Source organism: Lachnellula hyalina (genome assembly GCF_007821495.1).
Source record: "Lachnellula hyalina strain CBS 185.66 chromosome Unknown contig00107, whole genome shotgun sequence".
Classification (NCBI taxonomy): domain Eukaryota; kingdom Fungi; phylum Ascomycota; class Leotiomycetes; order Helotiales; family Lachnaceae; genus Lachnellula; species Lachnellula hyalina.
The window spans coordinates 25,883-39,931 of record NW_022157221.1 but is presented as its reverse complement, the minus strand read 5'-3'; the positions used below and the strand labels follow the sequence as shown (position 1 = coordinate 39,931).

General features: G+C 47.0%; 2 protein-coding genes across 2 annotated transcripts; both read left to right on the top strand.

Annotated features, from left to right (window-relative positions):
• Positions 1-3,627: 3,627 nt before the first annotated feature.
• Positions 3,628-5,307, top strand: LHYA1_G006063 (uncharacterized protein; the record flags this gene model as incomplete). Its single annotated transcript, XM_031151004.1, has 1 exon — positions 3,628-5,307. The coding sequence occupies one exon, from the start codon at positions 3,628-3,630 to the stop codon at positions 5,305-5,307; it is 1,680 nt and encodes a 559-aa protein (XP_031003862.1).
• A 4,996-nt stretch (positions 5,308-10,303) lies between these two features.
• On the top strand, positions 10,304-13,265 carry LHYA1_G006062 (Pheromone-regulated membrane protein; the record flags this gene model as incomplete). Its single annotated transcript, XM_031151003.1, has 4 exons — positions 10,304-11,996; positions 12,051-12,477; positions 12,529-12,895; positions 13,107-13,265. The coding sequence occupies 4 exons, from the start codon at positions 10,304-10,306 to the stop codon at positions 13,263-13,265; spliced, it is 2,646 nt and encodes an 881-aa protein (XP_031003861.1).
• Positions 13,266-14,049: the final 784 nt, after the last annotated feature.

Sequence of the window (14,049 nt, the reverse complement as noted above, 5' to 3'; positions counted from 1 at the left end):
AATCTTAGAGAATCCCTTATAAGAATCGGTATCTTCATAGTCGTCATACTTGATTTTCGGTACGTACTATATCTCCTGCTTAGGCTTTATTTAAGATGACTGAGAATTATAAAGAGACTGAGGATTAAGTAGTCGTTGTCGCCCGTATTGCGAAGACTGTAGCAGTGCACTTGAACCTAAACACTCGAACACGCAAGAGCCGCGCAAGCTTTCTATGAGAAAGGAGCTCCACCCACTTTTTTGTTAAGTTAGATCGCAAATACCTAGATGAATCGAGCGTCTAGAATAGAGCAATAGCACTAGCTTTGTGTCTGTTGAAAAGAGTGTGAGATATGCCGAAGGGTTCTGTGATATACATATATCTCGTACAAAGACACGTGGTGCATTGAATACGCGTGTACGGATGAGTATCTTGACTGTACAGTAAGATCTTACGACAGGGCTGAGAACTAATCTCGAGAGTACGAAGTAAGTTTTGAGGGAATTTTAACCCCTTTGCAGCGGCCGTGCTAGTGAAAGAGAACAATAAGAGTAAAGCCAGAGATGCGCAGGTATGACTTCTGAGGGGTTTGGATTGAAGCTTCTTATACTCGCAAGGTATGACTCTAGAACTATGTAGTAGACTTATAATAGCATGTCTAAATGTCCTGAGAAGATCGTTAAAGCATGAGATTTGTGGTTTTGAACAGAATAAATCTCGCGCTTGCATGGAAAGGGAAATCAAGCTTCCTCAAGCATGGAATGCTACAAAGGAAATGTGTACAGATTATGCTCCCCGCCTCAGATGACTATACAGTACGCTCGTTTCCATCATCGCAGGTTCGTCCTTCCTTGAAGACCACGCGAGCAAATGTGTCGTTTATCGATCCTGCGCAGGGGAGATGATTGCACAGCCTTATCCGTCCACAATAGCCTTGTTTCAGCAGGGATTATTCGGTGCATCAGCGAGGAAGGATGAACCGAGCCACGAGGTGAAGGGTTTCATTCAGCGACGGCGAACAGGCGGTGGTTTCACCTATTCTACCCTTTCGTACCTGACATCTGTTTGATGAATAAATACCTAATTGGGGTTGGGGTTTCAGGAGCTGGGTTTCATACCTCCACATTCTTGCCTTTGGAAGTTTGGAGGACGGAACGAGCGAGATGGCGATAATCTTGGCTATACTAAAACAGTTACAGAAAAACTACATGTGAGTTTTAAAGATTTCGGCGTGACTCGTGGGCCTATTATGCCTAAGAGAGAGAGCTTGATATTCAAAAGGTGCCACGTCCATTTTGTGGAGTTCCGGTAGCAAATCTATTCCTGCTTACAAGTTCTAAGCAGCACCGTACTACTAATAGTACTGGACCGGAATATAAATTACTTTTGGGGTGGGTTAAACGCGCAGAGAAAGAAGCAGAGAAAAGGGGGCGACGCGCCTCAAGCGCGATCAACTATGAAAGCTTCAATTGGCCAGCAAAGTTCCACGACACTATGCGTCTCCTGCGACCAGCGGGTTAAGCGATGTATTTAGAAAAAGAGTGCATGTTAGCGGGTGATTGTGCGCTTTTGAGTCTTGACCGAGCAGGTGGAATTCTGATTTGATGCTGGTTTGGAGGACAAGGTGAAGTGAGGGGTGGCATGCATACGGGCGCGCATGGAAGCGCCCAGCTTTCCGCATCAGATCGTCAGTGGGGTGGGGAAGGAAATGACGGAAAGGGGGCGGATCGCCACAGTGGGCCGCCCCTGAATTGATGCAACAGAGGAAGAGAAGAGTCACGACTACGGGGAGGATGAGGATGAAGTACGGAGTACTCTTCGTGTTCAAATGATGCTTTTACTTCATAACACACGAGGTGATGATGACTTGTGTAAAAATAGGATTGTGAAGTTCTATTGGATGAGAGAAAGAGGGGTAAGGCAGGAGGGAGAGTAATGAACAGTGATCTGGAAGGGTCTTGATTGGCAGCGCATGATTGAGGGGCCAAGCCACAAAGACAGGCTGCCGGCGAAGACCTCACGATACCATGCCATGCCATGCCATGCCATGCCCAGGCCTGTTGCCATGAATAGAATGGAATCTTTGACTGCATGCTCTGCAGTGGTAGCTGTTGCACCGACGGCATACGGAGTGCTGTGCCTGTGATCCCATGGACCCAAGGACCGTAAAGGATCAATACAGTGTTTCGGCGTGCCTATAGGGCAGGAAGCACATCAAAGGCGTTCGGATTAAAGTGCTGATTGCAGGTGGCTGAATTGATAGAGTAGCTCCCTACCATACTGTAGGTGTAGGTACTGTACTGTATGCTGACACCAAGAGTCGGGAGATAATTTCCAGTGGTGAGGGTTAAATGATTAAATAAGATACCCTTTATTTGGAGATCAATGCCATCGCCCGAGGCTGAAACAGTTGTCGACGACAAAGTCTACGTCAAGGCGATGAATATTACTTCTTCGTATTTATGAGGCTGTTGATTTACATCATGATCTAAGGCCGGCCTAATTGTTAGGGATCAGCCTACGGACACTGTTGTCAGAGCTGCAGAGGAGAGATCCCAGATGAAAAACGAAGGCGATGCCCCAGAAGCACAATCCCCGAATTCTCTTGCTCCCTTACCCCATCAGGCCTAGCTCCCCTGCTGCTCTCCCAGGTCTATCCCGTAGTAAGCAAATACTGTATCCGACTACCGTATATCCCTTGCAAATCCTCCTCTTGCTCTCGCCCAATCCTTCCGCACCAAACTTCTTCCTCCCATCACTCTCTCGCGCTTGTTCTTCTTTGCACACTACTTACTACTCTCTCGCGTCTCGCCTCGTACACCGCCCTTCTCTCTCTCTTTTCCTCTTGTTGTCGTTGTCGTCCTCCTTCATCCTCATCCTCAGCCTCAGCCTCCCCCTCCCGAGCGATCCATCGAAGAAAGGAGCGTGTTTATGACCGTTCAAGTTGCCAGATTGATCCATTAATTGATTGATTGATTAATTCATTTATCCCGAGTTGCTCGCCATAATTCAAACCCGCGTCGATATTTTCCCCTACCATTCAGTCAGGGTCTTTATTCGTCTGCAGCTCCCGTCTTTCATCAACCAACAAGCCCATCATCGCAACTGCCTTTCATCGGCTCTCGGTCGCTCTTTGTTGATTGCAGAGCACCACATCCATCGTCCTTTCTACGCCGGAGCCATCGCCACTTCTTGGTTTCCCAACTGCTTGTCTGCCTGCGTTCATCCATCCCTTCGACAGACACTTCAACTCTGTCCTGTAATTTCAACGACTACATAGTCCACGACGCGTTTCGTTTCCCTCGGGTCACCCGGCTTTTGTGCACACTACGCACACATCTTGGATTCACGAGCAGCAAAGCTATTACAAACAAACACTTTTCCATTTCCATCCACCTTCTCCGCTGCCTGCTCAAAGGCCTCAAGCTCTTTTACAACCTACATAATCTTGCACGACTTTTCATCAGTACAAATCGATCGACTCTTCGATCCTTAATTCCTCTAATATACTTCAACCTCACCCACCCGTTGAGTTCTTCGCCTATTTCGATACCCGTCATTCTCTCGACCTCGAGTTTGCGAAATTCGACTCTTCCGACAATACCTTCATCAAAACCACCCACCTGTACAACATCACAAACTTGAGTATGGACGCAGGCGGTCTTGCTCAGATGTCCTACAACAACTTCCCTTCCAGCAATGGATTGGGAATACCCGGTTCTGGCTTTGCTTCCAGACGGGCAAATGGTGCCAACCTCAAGCGTCTCTCCTTTGACACCTCCAAGCCAGCCAGCCCTCAAGACAATGGGGCCCCTACGCCAAGAACTTCCCGGTCTCATTTGCTCGCTGGGTTGAGAACGGCTCCAAAGTCGGCCACTTCGAGCACCTTCCCTTCGACTGCACCTCCCACACAGATGCAACACAACACTGGACTTGCTGGTAGCATCTACGCAGACAAAGGAACATATGGTGGCCCAAAGACTTCTAACTTTTCGAATCATCAGAACAACTATAACCAAATGAACAACAACAGCCAAATGTACCACGTTCCCGAGCAGATTCTGGCCCCACCTGAGATCCTGATTGATGAGCACATCCAAGAACAGATGGATCCAAACTTGTACGCCCAGCTAGTTGCTACAAACATGTACCTTGCGGATCAACAACAACGTCTTCAACAGCAACTGTACAGCGTGCAGGCTGCTGCTCAGCAATTCCAGGGTTTGAATTTGGGTATGGGAAATCAGCAGCAATTTGCAACTCCTCCGATCACGCCGCAAAACATGGGAATGTATCAGCAGCAGCAAGTCAAGAGCAGCATGCAGCCAGTTATAACACCAGTTGTGGGTGCTCAACCAGGTGTCTACTCGTACTACAACCCAGTCACTGGCCAGCAGAGCTACTTCATGGACGACCAAGTTCAATATGCGAACCAACAAGTTCAACAATCGGCCAATTACTCGCCTCCTCAGCAACCTGGTACGCCAAGATTCCAAGTCTCACCACCTCCTCCTGCGGATACACCCACGTTCACCCGAAGCATTAGCCCTCCTAAGAAGTCCCAATCGCCTCCTCAGGATCACGCTCCATTGCCACCACCATCAGCTGGTGCATTCCGCCGTGGACACCGCAAGGCAACCTCGATGGCTGTTGGAGTTGATACCACATCTCCACTTGACGGCCCCAAATCTGCAATTCTGCCAAAGAGCCAAGGCTTCCCATCGACACCCTTAACGGCTGGCTTTGGACCCGGTCAAGCCCGTGCTGGTGAACACCCCATTCGCCAACCCCGCGGCCCACCTCCGTTGGATGAATTGAAGGCCAAACCCACCACCAAGTTCGAAGGCAGCAAGAACTTCGCTACTCGCACTCGCCGAAGTGCTGTTCACAACCTTGTACGTGCAGGAATGGAGCGCCGTCGAGCACCAGGAAGCAGCTCTGGTAGCATGTCTCCCGTATCTGAGACTGGAGAAATCACATTTTCCGTTTCTTCGGACAACGATTCGGACAGTGGTCGCAGTGGAAGTGGAAGCCTTTCCGGTCGCCCAAGTCTTGGTAGTTCTCGAACGTCGGCACATGGCGCTATTGGATCAGATCGTCCATCCTCTCGTCAAAAGGAGCACTCTCTTGAGCGAAAATCGATAGCATCTATAGACAGCAACTTCACCACTGCGAGCGTCAGCAGTGATGAAGGTTCTTCGGTTGGAGGCAGCTTTGCAGCTGTATTCAAAAATGCAGGCAAGAAACTAGAAACTGCCGATGGTCAACGAAAAGCCCCAATGCTCGTTCTCACCTCGGCTGAGAAGCGCAAAAGCTCTGTCTTCTAAAGAGCTAAAAAAAACACCACACCAAAATTGTCAACAAGGGTAGATCCCTAGAGGTTGATATCCAATCTTTCATTGTTATTTTGCCAATTTGAAATTGCATTCAACTGTGCATATTGTCCTGCCTATCCTTTTACGACCATGACGATGAAATTACCGATTCCTTAATATCGATTTTCGAAATACAAGTACAACACTTCCCATTCATTCATTTTATTCGAACGACGGATCTCACGGAACAGTGGAGGAGACAAAGGAGATAGAGCATGAACTTTGGATTGTATTCAAGATCTGCTTTTTGGCTTTACGCAACGTGGCTTGGGGTACGCGTTATATTGGCGCCTTGCTGTTATGTCTGCTTAGGAGTCGGCCCCCGAACACTTGCATTCCGTGGATTTGGGGACTGGGACGATGGAAATTGTTTAAGATATATGATTACAACCAGCCTGGAATGCGAGGTACGAGCGAACGATTTGGCTTGGATTATGCTGTGAGGAGATGAAGAGCAGCTTAGCTAGGTAATTGAGAGATAGATGAATAAGATATACTGTATCAAAAGTAACCATGTCTCTGCGGGTGTGGAACCGAGCGGGGTCTTTGCAAATAGCAACATTTGTGTTTGGAGTATATCAGCTTTGGGGCAAGTGTCCAGATCATGCCGTTGTATGTCATAAAACGGTTGTATCATTGGCCCTGAAAGTTTTGACGCAAGTCAGCTATTCACAATGACATACTTCCTCCGTCTTCAAATTCTAGGAATGTGTCCCTTCACCATTGGCTATGAACTCACTGTTGCAAATCGATTATTCACACATTTGTTGTGAATAGAAGTTTTGCTGTTAAATGTAGTTGATGCCAGTGCTCGGTCGATTTATAGCGGACAATTAGAACAAACTGTCTATCCATCTATTTACAACTTACTTCTGTCTCTAGACGAAACATTTCAAACGGAATGAAAGATCGTTTGGATGGATGTTTTGCTTGAAAGAAAGGTCTGCTTTTATTATAGAATGGTAGTGTTGGTATCACAAGGTGATCACTTCACTACACATGTAGGTCCGTATCTGATGGTACTGGTGGTTTCATTGGTTGTTGGTTGGCTAGCTAAAAGTGGTGGTTGCAACACGAAGAGGTTATCCCCATGCTGAGTCAGCTAGCTTGGGTCACATGACTAGAAAGGCTCCCATTATCCCCATACAGGTAGAATTGTAGGGTGGAGTATAGGGGAAGTAGTATGTATGATTTTGTTGTGGTTGATTCTGACTTTGAGTTTGAGTTTGTTGATTGGAATGGAGTGGAGTGGTCATGTTGGATTAGAGTTTTTAATAGTGCTGTTTGTTTATTTGGAGTGATGTATTTATCTTGGGAGGGGGGGTCACCGGGACGGAAGATTCTTTCTAGGAGCCACTTTGCTTGGGACTGGTTGGTTATCTTGGAAGATGGGGGGAATGTTGCGGGGAGATGAGGGGAGATGAGGGGAATGGATAGCATCTCAGTGGATATTGGCTAGATGAGGTTTACTTGTTGCGCTGGTGGGTATGGTGGAATTAGTTTATGTTACTAGGTAGACATAGGATGATGTTCGTGTTGTCTCAAATTCGGCATTTCGCAAGTCGGGGAAAGAAATAATACTTAGGGAGACCAGTGGCGAGGCGATGTCTGGAAACCAGAGATCTCCGTTGACTTCTTCTGTTGACGCACCTACCTGTATTATGGGGAGTAGACTTGTACATGTTGATGGCAAGACGTGAATGGAGTACAAAATTTGTGATATTTGTTGCATGCAAGTTTGAGCTAAACGCTTGTATTACCAGGTAGGTGTGAAAAGAACAGACAATTATATCATGCGTACTAGTCATGTCTCAACTTATTGGGAAACTGCGTCAATTGTGAGCAGACGTTTTCGCACGGAAAAGCACTTGCTACCGTATTAAACATTCCAATGTTAGACATGAGCATAGCAGAGACCTCGCGGAGATTGGGTCTTGTCTCCTTCCTCTATATGTGTATATGTGAAGTATTTCTTGTAAATTGTGGAAGGTTTACGGAGTAGAGACGATTAATTAAAATTCTGATAAGCCATATATATCTTCCATGCTGTGAGTGAGACGTGGAGATTCAGTTTGGAATTGTAAAAGCTCGATATAGAAGATAAAGTGCAGGAAAGCGTGCTCTTTATACCCTCGAGAGATTTAGTTTGGATCACCAGCACTTGTATGATTGATCGCATGTCAACCTACGAGTAGCGTTGCTGTATGAGGAGGGATGTTAGGAATACGGATTCGGTACTTGAGCGGTACTTGAGCTATCATGACAAACCAGATGCGGATGAATAAGTAGAGGATAAGCAAAACATCATTTCAGAAAGTACGAGTAGGGTCATGTTTCAGGAAACATGAACTTGATCTTCTTGGGGTTCAGGTCTCAGGGGGATCGCCCCTAATATTATGCGGCTATCATCGCAACAGAAAATCGTCGGTGATGAGGATCCTCAAAAAAGTAGTGTCGACGTACCTTCGTACAAATAAATGATGGGCATTTGGGACCCGGTGTAAATGCTACCCGCTCCCGCGTCCGCGTCCTCACAGGATTTGAGTGTGGTATTCCGCTAGGGGCGTGGGGGTTACTTACTTAGGCTCTTGAGATAAAATATTATTCGAGAGAAAGAGAACGAGAACGAGTGAAGAAGCTAGCGGGACAGCGGTGCAGAGGGAAGCCGTAATAATGACTCTCTAGATCGACGCAAGGGTGGAAAGCAGTTTGGAGGACTCGTGGGAAGGTCTGCCGGAGACTTGGGCGTGTCTCGAAAGGTCTCAGAAAGCTCGGAGCCAGGAAAGATAATTGGGTTCTGTTAAATCGGCTGGAATAATAAAAAGCAACAGGTAAGGCGGCGCACGCTAACTAGATCCGGTAATCAACTTAATGCAAGTCATATAAATATGCAAATACCACTACAAAAGTCAATTTCCATGCGGCTGAAATGTACGTACCTGTATTTGGATTTCTTTTCTAAATATCTAGGCGGGCTAAGGTTTAAATGATATGCCTTGAACAGTGCACACCCTGTTCGCCAAATCAAGAGGCTAAAAATAGTCTCCAGAATCCAGATGCAGCAGAAAAGCGTCACCATAAGATCTTAGAAATAGAACAGAATTATAAAAACAAAAACCTTAGATGGCTTTCCCCAAGCCTTAGGACTGATCTTCTTCTCGTCCTATTTGGCCAGACAGTACCTATTTTTGTGCAGTGGGTAACGGGGAGAATACATAGATAAGCTAGCGCATATCAACCTGGCTAAAAAGGAAGAAGAGTAGTACTCCGTAGGTCCTCCAAGAGGAACCCAAAGAATTGCACGCCACACCCGTCATGTGTGAAAAATAAAGCTTGTCTGCATCCCCTGCCGCGTCAGTTCAACAGTTGGGAGACACCGAGAAGTGACCGAATCAGAAGAGCCCAGATCAGATGGATGCAGGGAATAGGCTCAGCCTGGCTTCTGGAACAACATAGCTGTGGGAACTGTGGATATTGCGTGAATATCACTGAGGAGCCTAGGAACCTTGCTGACCTGAGGGTTCGTATCTTTGGATTTGAAATTTCGAGAGGTTTATTTGCGTTGGGCCTTTGTTTTTTTTTTTTTTTGATAGAAGGCTCGGCCTTTCCTGATCAAGTAACCCGGAGGACTTGGTTCACAGTAGCAAAACGATCCTTGTTGAAAAAGCTTTGACTCGCTAATAACGCAGGGAGAAGAGTCTTCAACAACACCTAAATCCACTTGAAGAAAACGTTACCGTACAGTACGTACGGAATTCAGTCGTCAGCGCCTGTCACATGTGTGAAGCACATGTGAAGAGAGCAAGCTAGAGAGATACGAAGCCGCACCTAAATCATACACCAACACCAACACCATCACCGTCCTTCCCGCAATGTGGGACCTGGTGGATTCAAAGTTCAAACTCTCAAGTGCCTGGTCCAATTTTCAAAGCCCAATGCAAAGCACACACCGTGTCCTAGCAAATAGCGGCTCCGCGTCCGACTCGTTGAACTAATGGAGTTGACCTAGCCTCGGATCTATCTCCACTCCTCCAAAGCCTACTTTCGCATCGTGAGATTGTCTTTACCATGCTGAATGGCTCACGGCTTGTGGCCCCCGCTGTCCCAAGAACTGTGGATTCTGCTGTCAATCGTGTTTTAGTAACTAAGCGGTGGGTATCACATTGGTTCGTCTCAGCGGGCGGCTGTACAAACAGGAATCGCAGGCTCTAGACCACGATGCTACTTCACGGTGCTGCCGGCACTTTCGACTGAGAGAGGCGAATGTGGTGTTGCTATACGGCAAGGTAGGTGTCGCAACCTTTTATTCCTTTGCTCTGTTGCGAGTAGTAGTATACTTACCAAAGGGCAAGAAGTGGCCCTTGCGTACGTACCTAAGTAAGTACCTACCTAAGCTAAGTACCCAATCCGAGTCCGAGTACAATGCCTTACTTCGTAGCTCCTTCCCTTCCCACCCACCACCACGCTTACTCTAATGAACTGAACTCGCCCTTACCTTTCTTTATATACTTCCCATCGTTTCCGAATAACGCGTCTCGTCTTCTCGACGACGGACGAGTCATTGCCATTCCATTCAAATTCTAGTTTAATCACCCACGTCACCCCACTCGCATCGCATCGCTCGCTAGCTTTTTATCCTCTCTTTGCCATCAACCCTTCTCTTGGTTAATATTCTTCCCAATTCAGTTCGATTACATTACATTGCATTACATTCTATTCTTTTCATCTTCATTCGTCAGCAGTTTTTAATAAGAAGAATTTTTTCCGGCCCTTTCTTATCAGTGGCGTCTGCCCAGGCCAGGGTAGCTTAGTACCCCGCCGCCTCCGGAACGCTAAAGTCTTCCCCTCCAACAAATCCCAACGCCTTCGAGGTCTGGTACAGTATATATATATCTACAAAGGGGGGTTGGGACCATCGAAAGGACCGCGGTTCACTTTAATCAATATAATGTCCAGCGAATACCTCGCGGCATCAGAAGAAGGAGCAGCAGACAACCGCAATCACGGATACAAGGAGCTTTCATCTGATGAACCCAACGCCGAGTCCAATGCAAACCCCAGCAGGCCAACCAGTTCAGGAGGCGGTGGTGTAGGAAGCGGTGGTGCACCGCAGAAGCATCGTAGCAGGGTCCGTTTCAACAGCACAAGCGAGGCCAACGATCTTGCGAACCAGAAGTCAAAGTTCCCCTTGCGAGACAAAGCCATATCACTGCAACCCATCCCACATTCACCCACGCGGCAGCAGAATACTGAATGGAGCCCCCCACATTCGAGGAACAATAGCGGCACGAATCTGCTGAGAACCACGCCAGAGCATGAGAAAGAAAACCCGTTTGCCGATCCTGTGGACAATCTTATCTTTAGGCCCAAAGCAAGCGTTTTACGGCACCCCAGCTACAACCAAGGACTGGAGGATGAGGATGATTCTAACGAGAAGTCTTTTTCAGCACTGGCAGCTCAAGAGCGAGCACAAAGGCTGTCAAATTTAGTAGGAAGTCATTCTGCTCCAGCTTCTAGGCGAAATAGTCTGGATGAAGATGACGAAGATGCGTTTGTGGCCGGGTTACCCTCCAAACCAGGCAGATATCCAGTCAGGCTTGACGACATACCCTTGGTGGATATGAATGTGCGCAGAACCTATGATGGAGCAGCTATTGATAGTGATGAAGATGACCTCAAGGAGACATCGAAGCGTCACTCAAAGGCGTCAAATACTTCCGAGGCTCACCAGTTGGTTAGGCAGCATACCAGGAAGATACGGTCAGAAAGTCTGGCCATACAGCCGGAGCAAGTTGGACTACGTTCTGGACAGGTCACCCCAGTTGAGGAACAAGCTTACACGGAAGAGTATGTACCACGCCCGGCTCACTACAGAGGTGGAGTCCTGTCTTCACTTCTGAAACTCTACAATGCACCACAAGGCAGTGTTTCTCGAAGAGGTAGTTTTACGTCTACAAATAGCCCTTCACGTTCGGGGACAGTCACCAATTCCGGAGCCACAACGCCCAGGACGAAGCAGGCTAAATGGTACAATCATAAGAACAGCTCCCAGGATACGTTAGCTGGGCTCATCGAAGCTTCTGCCATTCTAGGCGCACCAGGAGGTGCTACCACTCCGCAGCGTGGAAAGCTGTCCAGACCTGGGCTTGGCAAGAGGACGCATACTGGTCTCATTGAGACAGCAAAGACTAAGATCAGTAATAAACCAAGACTTGAAGACGAAATTCGAATCACCGTACACATTGCCGAGACTTTGAGTCGTCAAAAGTATCTATTCAAGTTATGCAAGGCTTTAATGAGCTATGGTGCTCCCACCCATCGACTCGAAGAGTACATGAAGATGAGCGCTAGAGTCCTGGAAATCGATGGCCAATTTCTCTACTTTCCAGGTTGCATGATTATCTCCTTTGACGATGCTGCGACGCACACGACTGAAGTCAAACTCGTGAAGTCAGTTCAAGGTGTTAACCTCGGCAAGCTGAAAGATGTTTGGGACATATACAAGGAAGTCGTCCACGACGTGATTGGTGTCGAAGAAGCCACCCAAAGACTGATCGATATCATTGAAGCGAGACCGAAGCACAATCCTTGGCTACTCGTTCTAGTCTACGGCTTTGCTAGCGCTACTGTCGCACCCTTTGGTAAGTTTAAAAGGATCTCAACATTTATACTCCCGGTAGCTAATATTGTAATAGCATTTGAGGGACGGCTAATTGATTTGCCAATAGCCTTCCTTCTTGGTTGTATTCTTGGCTTCCTTCAGTTGATCGTAGCGCCCAGATCCGAACTGTACAGCAACGTGTTCGAAATCTCTGCTGCTGTATTGACTTCTTTCCTTGCCCGAGCCTTTGGGTCTATTCGTGGAGGCAGTATATTTTGTTTCTCTGGCCTCGCTCAATCTTCGATTGCTCTCATTCTCCCGGGTTACATGGTGTTATGCGGTTCTCTCGAGCTTCAATCGCGCTCTATGGTTGCCGGGTCTGTTCGGATGGTCTATGCCATCATATATTCGCTATTTCTTGGCTTCGGTATCACCATCGGAACCGCATTCTATGGTTTGATGGATCCAAACGCTTCCAGTGCGACGACATGCACCAATCCAATCGGCCAATACTACAAATGGTAGCGCACACTCATCACCTTGAATCAATGGTTGCTAACTTCACCTTATAGGATATTCGTACCCTTATTTGCACTCTCCCTGTGTATCATCAACCAAGCAAAGTGGAAGCAGATACCAATGATGCTCATAATCGCTTTCATCGGTTACGTGGTGAACTTCTTCAGTGCCAAAAAGTTTCCATCTTCCGCGCAGATCTCGAATACACTAGGAGCTCTAGCAGTGGGTGTGGTCGGAAACTTGTATTCACGAATACGACATGGAGTCGCTGCCGCGGCCCTTCTCCCCGCCATCTTTGTGCAAGTCCCTTCAGGGCTCGCCGCTTCTGGTTCCCTGTTAGCTGGAATTAACAACGCTGATCAAATCACCAACACAACAACGTATACGAATGGAACAGCCAGGGCAAATGGGACTAGTTCTGTGAGTAACAAACTTGACTACTTGTAGATGCCTGGAAGGAGGAATGGCTACAGTTTTCCTTTCATTGTTTGTTCTCCTGCATTTCCTTTGTAAGGGGATTTACTGCTATGTATTGTCTCTATATCACGCATCTTGAGGCTATTTTGTTCGAAGGACTACTTAGACATTTGCAGAAACTGCTCAGAATAAGCGCTGATACAATCTTCTCTAGGTCTCCACTACTGCAGGAGTGAGCGATTTTAGCGACGTTGTTTTTAACGTTGGATACAGTATGATTCAAGTCGCAATCGGCATCACGGTTGGCTTGTTCCTCAGCGCCTTGATCGTTTATCCATTTGGAAAGAAGAGGAGCGGCCTGTTCAGTTTCTAGGCACATCGACAGCTGTAAATATGGGTTTACAAGCAGGACCAGGCTGTATAGGCATGGGTTTATAATTAATGGGAAAAGCTGGAGTTATTTTGATTATGGGAATTAGCAAGCGAGCGGGCGTACTGGTTTAGCGTTTGGATAATTATTGAACCTGAGTAGGGGGGGCGTTTGGATATGGCGTTTGATATAGTAATAGAAAGAGAGCGCGAGCAATAAGCGATAATCAAGAGGTTTCCAAAGTCCATTTTATCTCTACAGAGTCCACAATTCTGAGTTTACGGTAAGCAACTACGTTGGTTCGAATTGTCCCACACCACGCCACCAAATACCGTTACACCAGAGACTGCGACTTGCAACAAAACGATCTCTTGATTGTCACAATACGCACTAAATACGCAAGCATCACTACTAAATGTGACATCGTCATCGTCTTCCCGGGTCTCGGCTTGACGCTTTGAGATGTGGCTGCATGCCATGGCATGGTCATGTCTCACTCAGCCTTCACTAAGCAAAGGAAAGCGAACTTATTCGTTCTGCCGTTATGTCACACAAGGAACATGACAGGGACAGAGATCAGCTGATGGCGCGTTTGATGGATATGGTATGGCTTGGTACTGTACCTACCCCTTTCGCATTTTCTGCTACGGGTAATGGAATGCTAACTATGTTATTCTTATTTAATAGCTAGCTAGATAGATTGATTGATTGATGGATTGATTTTTGACTCTACTCGTATACTGTAGCACCATTTCCCCCGATTCTCCTCATGTGATATATCGAACTT